Raw genomic sequence first — 17,088 nt, forward strand, 5'->3', positions numbered from 1 at the left:
TAAACATCTTGCAAAACAAATCTGAGACTACAAGTTTGATTCACTTTCTTGTCAATTTTGTTGTTTATTTTCTCCCTCAATTCATTATTATATTCATTGCTTGATTTTTTTCATGGGATAAATTTAGTTTGATGCGTGTGATTCTTGCTTAAATAAATTTTCTAACTTAATTTATTTAAACATTGGTGCATGTCTCTCTCTAAGTTTTTGCTCCCCGGCTGAGCCACCACTTGCGGTGGGCATGAACTGTTTTTAGAGGCAGTTTTTGGCAGTTACTACAGTTTCTCATTTAAATTCTCTGGTTTTGTCTTCAATTATTGGTTCATCACTCTCTCTCTAAAGCTATCTTCCGATCAAAGTATTTTCATAGTGCTTAATTAATCCTCGCCGGATCCGGCAGGGTTTCGAGCAAGATGACTCTCTTCTTCCCGCCTATCTGTTGATATGGGTCTTATTTCTCTATCTTTCTCTCCAATCAAAGTTCACGGTCAATATTGCGCCAGATCCGGCAAAGGTTTCGAGCGAGAGGATGTGGTAATGGTGGTACTGGTGGTGGGGATTTGTGGGGGTGATTTGTTGGTTATGGTGGTGGTGGTGATTTAGTGGTGAACGGGTGGTCTGTGTCGGTTTGTGATGGAGATGGTGAGACGTAAAAGATTTTTCTACAACACAAGGAGATAGGTATAAAAGATGATTCGTGCGAAGAAAGGGGATTGGAAACATCTTGATTCGTTTTTTATTAGTATTACTATAATAATTTTGTCGACCTTTAGGGTCTTTTCATTCTCGATCTTTAGGATCTTTTGTCGACCTTTAGGGTCTTTACTTTAAATCGTTGTCGAGTCAATTTTTGTCCCTTTATGAGGCACTTTACAGTCGAAAGTTCTATGAAATTTTCTTATGCAACTCTCATGAAATTGAGGAGAGAAATAACGATTATCTACCATGTATCTTCGTGATGTTTATCGCTTATGAACGAAATTAGTATGGTTTTACTCAAAGAAAAAACTTAGTTTATTTAAAAAAATTGTTAAATGTATTACATTAAAAAAAGAAATTGTTTTTTCACGTTATCGAGAAAAAGACACGCAATTTTTCTTTCGCACCAGACCCCTAAATTCTTAGCCACGCCAACTTTGGAAGAGCGATGAAATGTTCGAACTTGAAGATGTAAGGATGTAACTGTTCCTTTTGTTAGAAATAGATTTAATTGTTGTTGTTGGTGGGAGTAGTTTTAGGCCGATTGTATGTTTGACTTAAATTCTCAAGTTTATGGCAAAGCTTGCAAACAAGAGAAAATGAATTACAATCCGATTTTTCTTATTAAGATAATGACTTTATTAGAAAAGAACAAAAAAAAAGAAGGAAAGACATCATCAGAGAGCCTGCCAAAATTTTTATTTATTAGTTTCTTTTACCTTTTATTCTATATTTAATTACTATTTATGTATCAATTTCTTTTTACATGATAACCAATTTATTATGTATTAGTTTTGTTTTAATTATCTTATAAACATTTTTCAATTAAATATCAACATTAGAAGTTTTTATATTCAACCAAAGAAAACTTTATAAGTTTTTTATTTACTTTCTCAAGACTGGATTATCTTTTATTTATTATTTTTGGTTTCGTGTTTGATTACCTTTTCATTTATTTTTCTATTTTATGTTTTAAGTATAAGTTCTTTTTTAAGTTTTATTAATACTTGATTACTTTTGATTTATTTACTTTTAAAATAACTGTTAAATAAATAAGTTAAAAACAAAAGGACATCTACTAAATAAATAAATAAGTTAAAAGTATATATATGCTTGGGGTTTAATAAAAAAATCTAATTTCAAATTAGTTTCTCCCCATTTACACTTTGCACATTTAACTATTTAATATTTTATAATTTATTTATATTTATATTTTCACGAGTAGAGGAATTTTTCAAAACTGACTTTATAATAAAATGAAAGGATTAATAATAATAAAATGCTTTTTTTTTTTGATAAACCAAAGTTATAACCTGTTGCCGGCTCTCGAACTAGTTAGATGCATAAACATAGGTGATGATGCCCTATGTAGTAGAGCTCAAGGTTGGCTCTCGAACTAGTTAGATGCATGAACATAGGTGATGATGCCCTATGTAGTAGAGCTCAAGGTTGGCTCTCGAACTAGTTAGATGCATAAACATAGGTGATGATGCCCTATGTAGTAGAGCTCAAGGTTGGCTCTCGAACTAGTTAGATGCATAAACATATGTGATATTGTCCTATGTAGTAGAGCTCAAGGTTGTAAAGATTCGGAGAAACATCATACTTGCATTTTGTCAGACATTGAGCTTATATGTTGCCACACATTGTGATTATTTTTTTAATGAAAAACAACTAATATTTAGTGGGAATCAATTTGTTATTTAACTTATTCATTTAATAACTATTAAATAAATAAATACTTTGTAATCAAGTATTATTAAAAAAATAATAAATAACTTAAAAATAAATTGATACTTAATACATAAAATAGAAAAATAAGAACACAAAAGAAATTTTAAATAAAGGTGAAATATATATATATATATATATATATATATATATATATATAAATAATTAAATAATTAAATAATTAAAGAATATATATATATAATTAATACAACAAAATAACTTTATATAAAAATAAATAATTAGGTAATATATATTCTTACAAATGTAAATAAAATAATTTATAAATAACTAAAGGTTATTTTGTTGTTAATTCTTTAGTATAAAGTGTAGAGAATTGCTTTGATTCTAACTTCACCAACAGTCACTCAAGTGCTGTGATAAAGGCTGCCAAACAATCGCTAGCAATCAAGCGTTGTGATAAAGGTTTACCAACAGCAATATGAGCATCGTTGCCAACCCTTATAATATAAATAATGAGATGTTCAAACATAAGAGATGATTCTATATGCTGCATTGTAAATATTTTTAAATGAAAAATAATTAATATTTACTTGATATCAATATGTTATTTAATTTATTTATTTAATAACTATGAAATAAATAAATACTTTGTAATCAAGTATTATTAAAAATAATAAATAACTTAAAAACAACAAATACTTAAGAAATAAAATAGAAAAATAAAAACCCAAAATGAAAATTTTAAATAAAGGTGAAATAAAATATATATATATATATATATATATATATATATATAATTAAAGGTAATATATATATATTCTCTAAAATGTAAAGAAAAGAATTTATAAATTACTAAAGGTTACTTTGTTGTTTATTAAAGTTTAGAGAGTTTATACTAGAACAATACTGATGTTTAGGTAAACAAACTAAGTTTATAGTTCAACAAAAAAAATCTAAGTTTATAAATAATAACTAAACGATACAAGCATCATTTCCAACCTGATAATGTCAAGAGTGAATAATATTAGACTTACAGTCAGGGCAGATCGAGGATTTTTTACTTAGGAGGTGCGGATTTATATACCTAAATAATTTTTTTTTTTGCAAACACAATAATTAATAAAATACTTATATTCATTAATTATATTGATGCATCAACGATTACAAACACAATTGACCTTGACGATTTCAACACTTCTTTCTAACCACTTGATGGTCACTAAACTAAGACAGAATAAAACGCCTTCCATTAATGTCTTTTGGAAAATTATGTTTTTTTGGTTGAAATAGACCACGTTGTAAATAGTGCCTACGAATTTCATCTCTATATTTGGATTCATAATTTGAAACTGGTAGTCTAAATCCCGAACCAATTGATAAATAAGATAAATTAAATTCGAGAGGACTTATCAATTGGTGCGGTTTGAGATGAAGAAATGAGATATTTATAGAGGTAGAAAAATGTGTAATTAGATGGTTGGGTAGATGATTTGAAGTTTGTAGGGGTCTAGGGTAGATGAATTGAATTTTATAGGATTTATGGTATATGAATTGAAGTTTGTAATCTAAGTACCCAACCTAGAAGACCATCCATGTCTACTAGTAGGTCACACTCCAATTTATTAAATCTATACAAACTCAATTTTATATAAACTTAAAAGACTCGTTCATCTGTACACATCATTATATATACAACTATATATACCTACATATATATAGAAAAACTACTACTACTACATTTTTTTCGGGAGGATCGAGGGGTGCGGTCGTACCCCCTCGCACCCCCATGGATCCGCCTCTGGTTACACTTAACTGTTAACTCCTATTTAGAGCAAAATCGATATATTCCTTGTTGCAAGTATCAAATGGCTATGTTGGGGGAAAATATTAGACCTTACTATTTAGAGAAAAATTGATATATTCATGTTGTTAATACTCTATAGTTTTTGACTTTTTGCTTGTTGACAGTAAGTAATATGGACTCACGAGTGTAGATACGGAACTGTGATTCTTTTCTGAAGTTGTTTGTGTGTGCGCGCGCTCGTGCCTGTATAGTAGGTCAAGTGTCAAAGGAGAAGAGAAGAAAAGTTAGGGATATACAAGCAAATAATTTGGCCTTGGAGTTGTGTCAGACAAAACCTTCAGGTGTGAGATTGATTAAAAAACAGAAATGGGTTTTTATCTTTGGAGAGTTTCATCAATGTGGAGGAGGAAGAAGTATAAAATAAATAATGAGATTTGTAGAAAATTAGAAACTAGGGTTTTTATTTAGTTATGGTGAGAAAAAAAGAAAGTCCCAGATTGGAATTGTTTTCAGTATTCAATACCAAGATAGAAGAAAGCTTTTAGCTTTTGTTTTTCAATTTTGTTAGGGCCAAAATGCTTCTGAATCTGAATCCAGACTTGTAATTTCCCCTGTTTCACACATCTAGCTTTTGACAAAGACTTATTTTATATCAAATTCAAATAGATTAAAAATCCGAACTATAAGTCAACCAATTCGACAATTTGCAAATTCAAATAGATTAAAAATCCGAACTATAAGTCAGACAAAATAATAAACACCCTCAAACTTGACCCAATATCTCAATTGATTGCTACAAAAATTTCAACCTAATTCATATAAAAAAAGAACAAACATCACTTGATGTGGTATTTATTTTTGAGTTAATTCTTATTTGGCCCCCTACTTTGTGACCAGCTTCTTTTATGACCCCTTATTTTCTGTAAATTCATATATGGCCCCTTTTTTGGAGTAAATGTCCTAACTGTCCTTTCTATATTTATTTTTTCAAAATAAAAAAAATAAAAAAAAAAACTTCAATTCCACCTCATTTCCCTCTCCCCCACACATATCTCTCCACGTCACCTCTCTCTCTCTCTCCAACTCACTCAGGGCCGGCCCTGATTTTTTGGTGGTCCGAAACGACTTCAGAAAATGTGACCTATACACTATATGCAATTCGAAATTCGTATTCTCTCTTCATTTGCTTCCCGCTCAAGTGAGACGTTGCCTCATCAGTCGGAGGACTAGGGGAGGGAGAAAATTTCTCATCCATGCATTTGGGTAGAAGCCTTCCATACCTTTCAAAAATTTTGACATTTCAATCGGGGTTTTATCTCTTTCGAACGTTTCATTACTTTCAGTTCATAAACACAAATCAAGTCCATCTATATCATATACCTGTTATGATTTAAAAAAATTCAAAAACGCACATGAATATCTTAAATCACTACCAAATTTCAATTTTTCGAAACTAAATATACGAATAACATTCCATCATACTTATCAATGTTAATTACAAAACGAGTATAAAATGCAAGATAACCATCTACCATACTTATCCAAAAAAATCCAAAACTAATCACTCTTGTGAGACTTTTTTGTACAAAACAATCTCACAATCTGATCAATGATGTTCCAAGTTCGATATTTAAATAACTCTTGTTTGGTTTTTCTTTTTAGAAACTTATCTATGGCCAAATTAAAAACGTCGTATTACATGATTAATAACTATTTTATAAATAAAAATTTTAATACGTTATTTGTTTAGGGATTTACATGATAATGACACCGACAATTTCAAGTCTTTAGGGCTTCATTATTATTTACTAGCAATTGTAAAACAATTATTGATCAAATCATCCATGAATAGAGCTTTTACATATGAATAGAGCTTTTACATAATTAAAATTATAGGATTTTATGAATTGTGTATTTTAGGTTTAGGGGTTGGGGGATAGAAAAAATAAATTATGTATCATGTTTTGTTTCTTTGGTTATCCTTTAAAAAAAATACAGTGGTTGTCATGTTGTGTGGGGATTTGGGGTGAGGACATGGAATATATGAAAGTGAGAAAAAAAAAAGATGTTATTTGTTTATTTACCGTGGGTCCCACAAAACTAATATGTTGGGAAACAAAGAACTTAGTGGCCTTTCGTATTAGTGTGGCCTTTAAAATTTATAGTAAAAAGCTTGGGCCCAATAATTTTTCTGTAAAAAATAGAAATTTGGGGGCCCTTAGAAATTGGGGGCCCAAAGCAAGGTCTTGCTTGCTTTGGGCCCAGGGTCGGGCTTGAACTCACCTCTCTTCTCCGACGAAGGTCGTCGGCGGAAAATTTTCCGATAGACGACCTTCATAAAAATAGAACATACCAGATCTCCGGCGAAGGATGACCCCTTCCCCGGAGTTTCTAGAGAGAGAGATAGATGAGGGTTTCTTTTATGACGGTCGTCGGCCAGAAAAAATTTCGCCCGACGACCTTCGTCGGAGAAGAGAGACGGTAAGTTGGAGAGAGAGAGGTGAGTTGGAGAGAGAGAGGTGACGTGGAGAGATATGTGTGGGGGAGAGGGAAATGAGGTGGAATTGAAGTTTTTTTTTTTTTTGAAAAAATAAATATAGAAAAAACAGTTAGGACATTTACTTCAAAAAAGTGGGTCATATTTGAATTTACAGAAAGTAGAGGGTCATAAAAGAAGCTGGTCACAAAGTAGGGGTCAAATAAGAATTAACTCTTTATTTCTCTTTGTCCCAATTTGATTCCTCCTTCTTGTCTACGCTTAGTGGTGCTCAAAAGGCCGGCCCGGCCCGGCCCGACCAGGAATAGAACGGTCCAGGCCGGGTTGCGGGTCAGGCCCAAGCAACCCGGGCTGGAATAGCCCCCGGGCCGGGCCGGTCCTGGGTTGGCTAAACCTATGGCCCAGTCCGGGACCGTGACTTGACCCAGGCCAGGCCTATCCGGGCCGGGCCGGGCCAAACCCGGGTTTGACCAGGCTAATCTGTTTTTTTTTTTCTATTTTTTAATATGAAACTCAATTAAAACTTAACTAATCCTAAAAGTAAATTAAAAAGTAATATTACAAATATAAAACTATTTGTAATAGAACTTACTTAAAAGAAAATAAAACTTATCACGTAGTATTAAAGTAATGACTATTTACCTAAAAAAATCGAACTTACCTAAAGTAAATTAAAATAAAATGGAACTTACTTAAAAAGTTTATAGTATTTACTAAAAATTTCTTCTCTTACTCGAAAAGAAAAGATTTTCTAAAACTTACACAAAAATGGTTTAATGAAACTTACCTATATTCTTTTTTTTTTTTTTTTTTGTTAAGAGAACCTATATTCTTTTTATATTCTCTAACTTAAAAGGGAAAAGATTTTCTAAACTTACATAAGGATATGAATCCTTAACATAAATATAAATATTTCTTTCTAACTCAACAACTTACCTAAATTTATTTTTAGATAAGATTTTTTAAAGCTTAACAAAAATTTCTTCTCCAACTTAAGTTTGTTATATTTTCTAAATAGGATATAAATGATTAGGAGGAATAGAAATATTTAAAGAAAGAAAGAAAAATAGAATAATGAAAAAATAAAAACAAGTTGCCGGACTCAATCCGGACTTTTCCGGGCCGGGTCGGGCCTAGCCCGTCGGGCCCAAAATAGAGGCCCAGTCCGGGATAGAACCCGGGTTGACCTGACCCGTTTTCCGTACGGGCCTGTACGTCCCGGGCCGGTCCCGGCCCGGCCCGGCCTTTTGAACACCTCTATCTACGCTAAATAAAAACTCGAATCAGATATCACAGGAATACTTGAAGACGAGAGTAAAACTTTTCAACAGAAGGAAAGAGAGTAGAGGCAGCCCAAACCACATACTTGTGGACAAATGAGTAGGTCCGCCATAACTATGGTATCATCATAACCATAATATATATTGTATTTTCTCCACTTTATGAAATTCTCAAGACATTTGGTTATGTGCATCATGTTATGCACTCACTTAGTGATTATATCTTCCAGCATGATGAGCCTGCTGGTTTCATATTTTGTGTATTTCATGGTTTAATTTATTTACCATTACCACTCTCGGGTTTTTTTAACCCAAATTTTCATTCAATTACAAGATACTCCCAAACTCGGTCTCTATTTACGTCAAAGTTCAAAATAGTGTGTCTCATCGTATATCTAAGTTGTCTGAGTGAGTATGAGGTACGCTAGAGCATCTCCAATACAAAAGTCGATCTTAAAATCTGAAGTGACACTTGAGATTTAGAGTTGTTTTAAGAAAAAATCTCTCCAATACACAATTCAATTGAGATCTTAAGGTGACGTGGAAACGACTAATTTTAAGATTCCTCAATTGGAATTTAGAAACTCTATTTTTGAGATCTTTTTTGAGAGTCTAAAGTGTCTGAATCATCAAATTTAATTTTAATACCAATATAAAGTGTTTCTCTCTCAACTATTTTTTCCTATTAAATGTACGTGTAACATGCGTAACTATTAGAGTTTTTTAGAGTGTTGCATTAGAGAAGGACCTGAACTAGAGACACTCAAGTATGTCAATTAGGAAAGAGAATCTCAATTCAGAATTGACACATAAACTAATTACTCCTAGATTTTTTTTTTGTTTTCCATTGGGGATGCGTTTGCACTGAGTTGTGTCTATCTAACTAAGTCTTCGTCGACTCGCCAGGAAGTGGCTTTGGACTACCAGAATATATGATCACAATTTCTACATTTTATTTTATCAAACTTGCACGGTTTAAAGAAGCTTGTCCATGTAAAAAAATATAGAGTACTATACCGCAAAATAATGTATATACGTTTGTGAATACTTCAGAAGAATTTTCAAACACCAGAGTTTTGACTGATAAGGTAGTGTTTTTTTTCTTCTTATTGTCTGATATCAAATTCATCTAATTCAATTAAATCTCCGTCAGACTCAAAACCCGCCCAACCCAACCATTCAGACGGGTCATATATCAGGAGTCAAACAAAGACAGATATTATGTAGTGTAACTAGAGTCGATTAAAAAATTTAGTTAAATTTCATATCCATACTCACGGGAAGAACAAATAATACCTAAGACTGTTAATAATTTAATATACTATTATGGATTTTTGAGGGAATGGCCCAAAAAGTGGGGGGTAAATAAGTTTTATCCCCAGCCCAAAACATCAATAAGAACCCAGTCCAAAATGTCAGTTTTTGTTGGGCCCGAGATAACAGGTACAAAAAAATTTGTGTCTTTTATATCCTACTACCATTAATACCCTTTTTCTTTATTTTGTTACATTCTCTCTCTAAAAAAATTCAGAGATCTCTTCCTTCTCTCTCTAAAAAATTTCAGAGATCTCTTACTTCTCTTTCTAAGAAATTTCTTGAACAAATTTGGTGAACAAATATTGGAATGGTTTAGGGTTTTGGAGAAGTCAGATTCGGTTTGATTTTTTTGAACAAATTTTGTGAAAGTTTAATGGTGAGGAGATATTTTGGAAAAACCAGATCTAGAAATATTTTGGAATGGTTTAGGGTTTTGGAGAAGACAGATTCGGTGAAGAAATATTGGTGAAGAAATTGGAATGGTTTGATTTCTTGAACAAATTTGGTGAAAGTTTAATGGTGAAGAAATATTTTGGAAAAACCAGGTCTGGTAATATTTTGGAATGATTTAGCTTTTTGGAGAAGACAGATTCGATTTCAAATTTAATGGGGAAGAAATCTTTTTCTTGAAAAGAGATCGATGGGTTTTAGAAAAACTATACTCAGATGGAAAACTATATCCGAATTTGACGAGATCTAAAGCAACTATATCCGGATTTGGTGAGATCTCCCAGTTCTCTTAGATATTGTACCATATTTTGTTGTATTTAACGTCATAGATATACGTTTACGTGTTTAAATGGAATGTACATTCCTCAGTTCCCGCTATATTTTATCATTCCCAATCAGTTCCCACGTTTCCTTGTTATGTGGAAGTTTACTGTACATTTTATAGTTTCCTTTGTCTTATATTTATATCTTTTTCCTTATTTTGTGAAGGTTGCAAGGTGAAAGTTTCCTTCGAATATTTTACTAGTGTCTTTGTACATAACCAAATAGCCAGTACATAAAACAATTCCCGGTACACAAGAAAATTCTCAGTACAAAAAGTGTAGTACATAACCAAATGACTAGTAAATAAAACAATTCCCGGTACACAAGAAAATTCTCGGGACAAAAGTGCCTAGCACGTAACCAAATGGTTAATAAATAAAACAATTCCCGGTACACAAGAAAATTCTCGGTACAAAATTGTCTAGTACAATGGCTAGTACATATAACAATTCCCAATACACAAGAAAATTCTCAGTACAAAGGTGTAGCACATAACCAACTGGCTAGTACATAAAATAATTCCCAGATAATTAAGATTATTTTTCGTAACCAAATGGTTAATAAATAAAAGATTATTTTTCGTTCTTTGTAAACAAGAAACAAATTAATGGGGTAATATACGACAGATAATTAAGGGAAGAAATAAAAAGAATAGAGAGAAAGAAAATTTGTAAATGGCAAGTTTGTAAAAGAAATCAGTTAGAGAGAGAATTTACGAGAGATAATTAGTGATAATTAAGGGGGAGAGAATCTCAATTAAAATAGTTAGAGAGAGAGAGAATTTGTGGGAGATAATTAAGGAGGGAGATTTTACGGGAGATAATATGAGTGAGAAACACAATTTAAATCTGGGAAGAGATAAGCTTGAGAAAGACACGTGTCGCGCTAGAAATGGAAGAACGTGGATTTGCACGGTTTTGTAGGAGGGCATATTTTGTAATTTTTGAAAAAGCAAAACTTAAAACGGTAATTTAGCCCCCTCCTCTGATTTGCACGGGATTTTTGTGCATGGCATTTCCGTAATTCCACAAAAAAACAAGCCTGTTTCTTTTTCAATTTTCAAAATCTGACTCCTTTGGACCTGCCCCTCATTTTCTCTCTGCAGTGGGCCTGCTCCTTATTTTTGGAGAAGAAATGGGCCTTTTGCCCAACCCCTCTACTATTATGTAGGTGTATTACATAAGGTTTTATTTCTCTCCACCATGAAAATGTTTCATAATGATATTGGTGCTAGAAAGTAATTGGGAGTCCAAATTAGGCCAACTATAAAGAAGAGAATAAAATCATCCAACAATGGTAGGTAGGTACAAATTGGATTAAAGGAGATAAGATATGATTACATAGGTAAGAGGAGGAAATTAAGGAATATACTATGTACCTTTTTTTTTGTTGAATAAATATACTATGTACCTACCTTCTCTATATCTCTCACACATTCTTTTTTTTTTTTTTGACAATTCTCAATCATTATTCTTGATACTTTAATTAGGGTTGGGAAAAAGGTTCGTGAATCCAGGACCTTGCCCGGACCGTCTGGACCCGCAGATCGAAGGGTCCCGAGCCGGGCTTACCCGTCCCGTTGGAATCGAGCTTATAGGGCGGGACTCGACCAGGCCCTCAAATTCGAGTCCCGATCCGAAAAACCCGTCTGATACCCGCGCTATAGTGTCCTCCCGCTACCCGAGCCCGAGAGAGAGCCCGATTAAAAGATAAGCCCGAGAGAGAGCCTGATTAAAAGATAAGCCCGACAACTCTATTCACGATCCGGGTGAATTGTTTAGATCCAACGGTCGAGACAGGGTGTCTCTTAAAATTAGAGATCAGTCGTTGGATCTAAACCCATTTCCCCTTCATCTCTTATAAAACCCCTTCCCAAACACAAACCCTAAAGCTAACCCTAATCCCTCTCACTATCTTTGCGCCTCTGTCTCTCTGCACCTCTCCGTCTCTAACTCAAACAGAAACTTCCCTTAACCCTAACTTCACTTAACCCTTTCATCAACAAATGTTGAAGTTCTTGACGGTGATTGTCTTCTCGGGCAAGCAGTAGTTCCTGATTACGTTTGGTGGGAAAACCCTAATTTGGGTTGTTGAAGCAAACTAGAGTTTGGTGGAAAAACCTTAATTTGGGTTGTTGAAGCAAATTAGGGTTTGGTGGAAAAGCCCTAATTTGGGTTGTTGATGATTAGTGCAAGTTCGAGTGGGATCTATAGCTTTTTTTATTCCTTTTGATTTACTTGCTCTCTTTCATTGTTCATAAAATTGATCTAGGTTTGGGAGTGTATCAGGAGAAAGGGTTTGGATTTTTTTTCTAGGTCTTCAACTGCGATTTGATAAGTATCCCGATCGGAGAGTTTGAAATATGAATTTAAGATCTTCTGTTTAAGCTCAATCATAGCTAAATGGGTAGAGAGAGAAGAGGGTGATTTTGTTGTTGCTAGAGTTGTGGTTGTTGATGATGATACAGGACTTGTTGATGTTTGTGTTGGAACTTAGGGTATTCTTTTGAAATGTTCAGCGTAAATGTTTATGTCAATCTTTTTCTTTTGAAATGTTCAACGTAAATGTTTATGTCAATTGATCACTACTAATCTCAATGCACCTGACACCAACAACAAAAATAACATTACCTCATTTTTTTTATGAGATAACATTAACTCATTTACTACAGTTATCTTGGTTCAGTGTGGCAGACCAAACATGTCAATTAAGACGTCAAGCGTGACATGTGTATCAAATGAACATTCTTTACAGAAAAATTCGAAGACTAGGGCCAACATTCTATCTTTAGCAGAGGGGATGCTCCTGGTTAACTCCAATGATGGATCAAAGACTTGAGCCCTCTCTCTTCTACCCATTTTAGGTATGGCTATAACAGAAGCGTCTACACAAACAAGGGCTTTGTAGGCTACATGTAATATCAAGGGATCTTAAGCTTCGCCAATTCATTCGGATAAGGAGATTCTGTCATCGACGAGCTATCTTAAATATATTAGGGTATGAGTTCCGTTCCATTGCTTACTCACAAGGTGTACAAACAACTCTTAACCGTACGGGTTGGGAACTCAGCGGGCAGCTATAGTGTCCTCTCAAGGATTTCTGAAATAACTACCATCACCTCATTTCAAATATCCAAGTTAAGTTTTGTATTGAAGATGGTTTAATAAAAAAACTCTATGTGACACTCCAAATTTTAGAGTGTAATTGTTGCATCTCCAATGCAAAACTAAAACAAAAAAAACTCAAATTGTCCTATGTGTCAAGGCTCAATTGAGTTTCTCTTTCCTGAATGTCAATGTTGAGATATTCAATTCAAAAAACATCTCCAACCCAACACTCTAAAAACTTAAAAATAACTTAGGTGTGGGTAGATTTGTTTTTACTATTAAGTGGTTAATTGAGATCCTTAAAAGAAATCTTGAATTCTTTTGAGATATTTCAATATTAAATGATGCCACATCATTTTGAGATCCATAAAAATGTTACATTGTAGAGAGTATTTTTCAAAAAATTCTAGGTGACCCTTTGAGTTTTTCAATCCATTATTGCATTAGAGATGTTCTAAGCGTTAATTATGTTTGGCCTCCAATTTGTGATCAATTGGTCTTTCTGGACCCCGTAAATGCATGGTTACTCGTTTTGCCGCTAAAGTCCAAAAAAATTGTTTTTCTTTCTCGATCTACCCTTGTGATATAAACGGGCTTTTCTAGGCCCATTTTGGTTTTAATAGATCTTCAAAGTCCGGATCTTCAAATATCCAAAAGTTTTTTTTGTGTTCCGAGACATTTTTTTATTAAAATTTTGAAGGTCCAGAATCTTTTAGGTGTTAAAACTTTTTATGTTTCGTGACATTAAAAATCCCAGATCTTTAAGTTCTGGACCATTCTTATTAAAAATTTGAAATTCTAGATCTTTTTTTGTTAGAAATGTATAAATCTAAGTCGTTCAAACAAATGGTTAAGATCAAAACAAAAGTTATATAAATATTTGTTGTTTCTTTCATTCTTTGTTCCTCTCTCTCTATCTCACACTTATGTAAATAAAAGATAACATAATTTTTTTTTATTCTCTATCTCACCCTGTTTTTGGGGTTACTACCGAGTTTCACACTTGTTTCTTGACATTATTGTTTGGGAAATCAAAAACTGGGTTTAGCATACAAACACATGTTTTAGGGTTACTACCGAGTTTCACAAACAATGGTTACTTATTATGAGTTTGTAGAATAATGAGTAATAGAGATGGCTACTACTGAATTCTACCTAGTCATGTGGGTAATGTTCTTCGACTACACAAACATCATGATGAAACATGGTATCATAGAGTAGTCGGTAACCTTATTTGCTACAAAAATAAAAATTACTTATAGAAGCTCAAAACCGAGAAGGTGAGGAAAGCGACTACCAACCGAGAAGAAGAAGAAAACGGCTACCAACCGAGAAAGATAAGATTACCTGTTAGTAGGGTTTTTTTTTTTTATAATAGAGAAAAGAATTTTTTTAGTTATTTAACCCATTATTTTTAATATCCACACATGGCAGTAAGAACTCCAAAGATCCACCTATATAGGTGAAACTTTGAGTTTGACAAATTGTGAGTAAATTTGTCTCCAAAAGATCTTGGGTCGGACATTAGATTAAAAGTTCTTGATTTTTCTAAAAAAATGAATAACGCGTTCTTTTAAAGTTCTTAAATAAAGGTCTGAACCAATAACACTAAACTTTAAAATTCTTAAAAAAAGATCTGAACCAATAACGCCAAACTTTAAACTTCTTAAATAAAGATCTGAACGAATAACACGAAACTTCAAAGTCCTTAAAAAAGAGGCCCAAACCGCCAAACTTTTAAGATCTTAAAAACATTGAAGATCTCACAAAAGTTCGGAACGAATAACCCCCACCAAGACTGAAATTAGTAATTTTTGGGAGGAAGATGAAGATGAAGATGATGAAATTATCGATTTTCATAGTTAGTTTAACATGGGCAATCATAATCAGTGATGGAATTGAGACACCAGAATTCACAGTAATCCACTCTGAATCTGATTTTGAAATCAGACTTTACAGAGATTCTTCTTGGATGTCAGCTTCTGTTCAAGAAATTTCTTTCGAAAAAGCAACTAGACAAGGTTTTCACAGGTAATTCTTTCATGGGTTATCTATATTTTCCTTAAAAAAACTGAAATTTCTTTTCTCTTTGATCTGGAAATGACCAAAACTAGTAAGGGTTGTTGAAATTTTTTTGTTTTCCAAGGGTTTCTAAGGAACCCAATGGTAAATTTAGGGGTTTATTTAAAGGAATTTGAGTTTGAGTTTGATTTTGACTTTTTTAGTTTGATGATGAAATTAACTACTCAAATTTCAAAGTAAGTTTGTGAATTTTGGTATGGGTTTCTAGTGAAGGATGAATTTTGAGAAGATTTCATTTTGGTTTGAAGAATTGATCAATTAATTAGCTAGTGATTATTGGTAAGATAGTATGAGATTAAGATATGGATTTCTCTATAATTAGTGAAACTTGAAAGATTAATGGAAAATTTGTAAGTATCACATCAAATATGTGGAGTAATTGCTACTTAGATTTGAAAGAATTCTCAGTCAATTGTTTTTCCGAAAAGGGGTTGGCTTTCTTGCAGTCGAACAATGTGCACGAAGGTGCTCGTTATTTCGCCTAATATATAGTATGTCCTATTTTAGACAATCTTACCTCTTTGCACAAATGTATTGGCTCATATTGAGATTTGAAGAGATTAAGAAACTCTCGTTTGGGTTAGTTTTGTTACTTACTTATTGGTCATTACCTCCAACTCTTCATCAAAAATGCCTTAAAACCTTTTAAAGAGTATCTTTTTTAGATGGTAATGTAAAAGGCTTGTTGAGTGGGTGAAGTCTATGCTAGTCCGTTGGATGAGTTGGGGTAGGGTGGTTACCAACTTGGTTTCTGCCCTCCAGTTCTCAGGTTCGAGGCATTGCTGGTTTCATATTCTCTGATAAGCTAACGAGTACAAAAATAGAACTATCTTATTCACGAAAGTCAGGGTTTATGGTGAAATTTTTGTATGATTTTTATGATCGTTCTTAGTGATCCTTACTCTTTAGAATGCGGTACAATGGAATTTCGATGTGTAGTTAATGAGAATGAACACAATTAGTAGATAACATATCTTAGTGGTCTCATGAGATAACCTTCGAAAACTTGGACTAAAGAACATAGGGCTCGAGCCCGACTAACTCTGCTCTATCCTTTATTTTCGTCTTGCAGGTTATTCCAATACATCCAAGGTGCCAATTTGAACAACTCTCGAATCAGAATGACAGCTCCTGTTTTAACAAGCATTGTCCCTGAAGCTGGACCCCTCCACTCATCCGCCTACTTAGTTCGATTCTACTTGCCGATTAAGTTCCAAGCAACACCACCCGTTCCCCTTCCTGAACTAAACCTACGACCCGACTCTTGGGCAAGTCACTGTGTTGCTGTTAGGAAGTTCTCTGGATTTGCGAGGGACGGAAATGTTGTTAAGGAAGCAGAAAAACTAGCTGTTAGCTTGAGCAGGACAAAGTGGGCAAATATAACTTCTGGTGCAAGTAAGTATGCTTATTCTATAGCGCAGTATAATTCACCATTTCGGTTTGTAGGGCGTGTTAATGAAGTCTGGGTCGATGTTTCTGGATCAAAAACTGAGGGTTGCCAATCCGACAGCATAGCTACATACTAAGAGATTTCAGAAAACTGTATCGTTGTAAATATTTCAAGCTTCCATTATCTTGTCAAATAAAACCACTTCCATGATATAGTATCGTTGTGAGGCAAATCACAAATGTCAGAACGAAATGATACTCTTTTAGAATCATTTGTTGCTTTTGGTTATTTCTGAAGGATTTCTATACTGGAATCGTATTATGATTTTGCGGTATATACCAAAGGTTTGTACTTTGTCAAGGTGCTTTTCTGCAATGCAATATGTTGGGTTCAAATGGTTCCATTAGCCGTGCAACAAGAACAATTGCGTAGCTAAATATACCCGT

The 17,088-nt window shown here is 33.4% G+C and overlaps 1 protein-coding gene across 1 annotated transcript; it reads left to right on the plus strand.

The window, feature by feature from the left end:
* Window positions 1-14,934: 14,934 nt before the first annotated feature.
* On the plus strand, window positions 14,935-17,037 carry LOC147553322 (uncharacterized). Its single transcript, XM_086671082.1, has 2 exons — window positions 14,935-15,201; window positions 16,325-17,037. The coding sequence occupies exons 1-2, from the start codon at window positions 14,996-14,998 to the stop codon at window positions 16,776-16,778; spliced, it is 660 nt and encodes a 219-aa protein (XP_086527208.1). The 5' UTR covers window positions 14,935-14,995; the 3' UTR covers window positions 16,779-17,037.
* Window positions 17,038-17,088: the final 51 nt, after the last annotated feature.

Source organism: Eschscholzia californica, unplaced genomic scaffold (assembly GCF_041429995.1).
Source record: "Eschscholzia californica isolate CP2 unplaced genomic scaffold, dmEscCali1.0.p SCAF_3, whole genome shotgun sequence".
NCBI classification, from domain to species: Eukaryota; Viridiplantae; Streptophyta; class Magnoliopsida; order Ranunculales; family Papaveraceae; genus Eschscholzia; species Eschscholzia californica.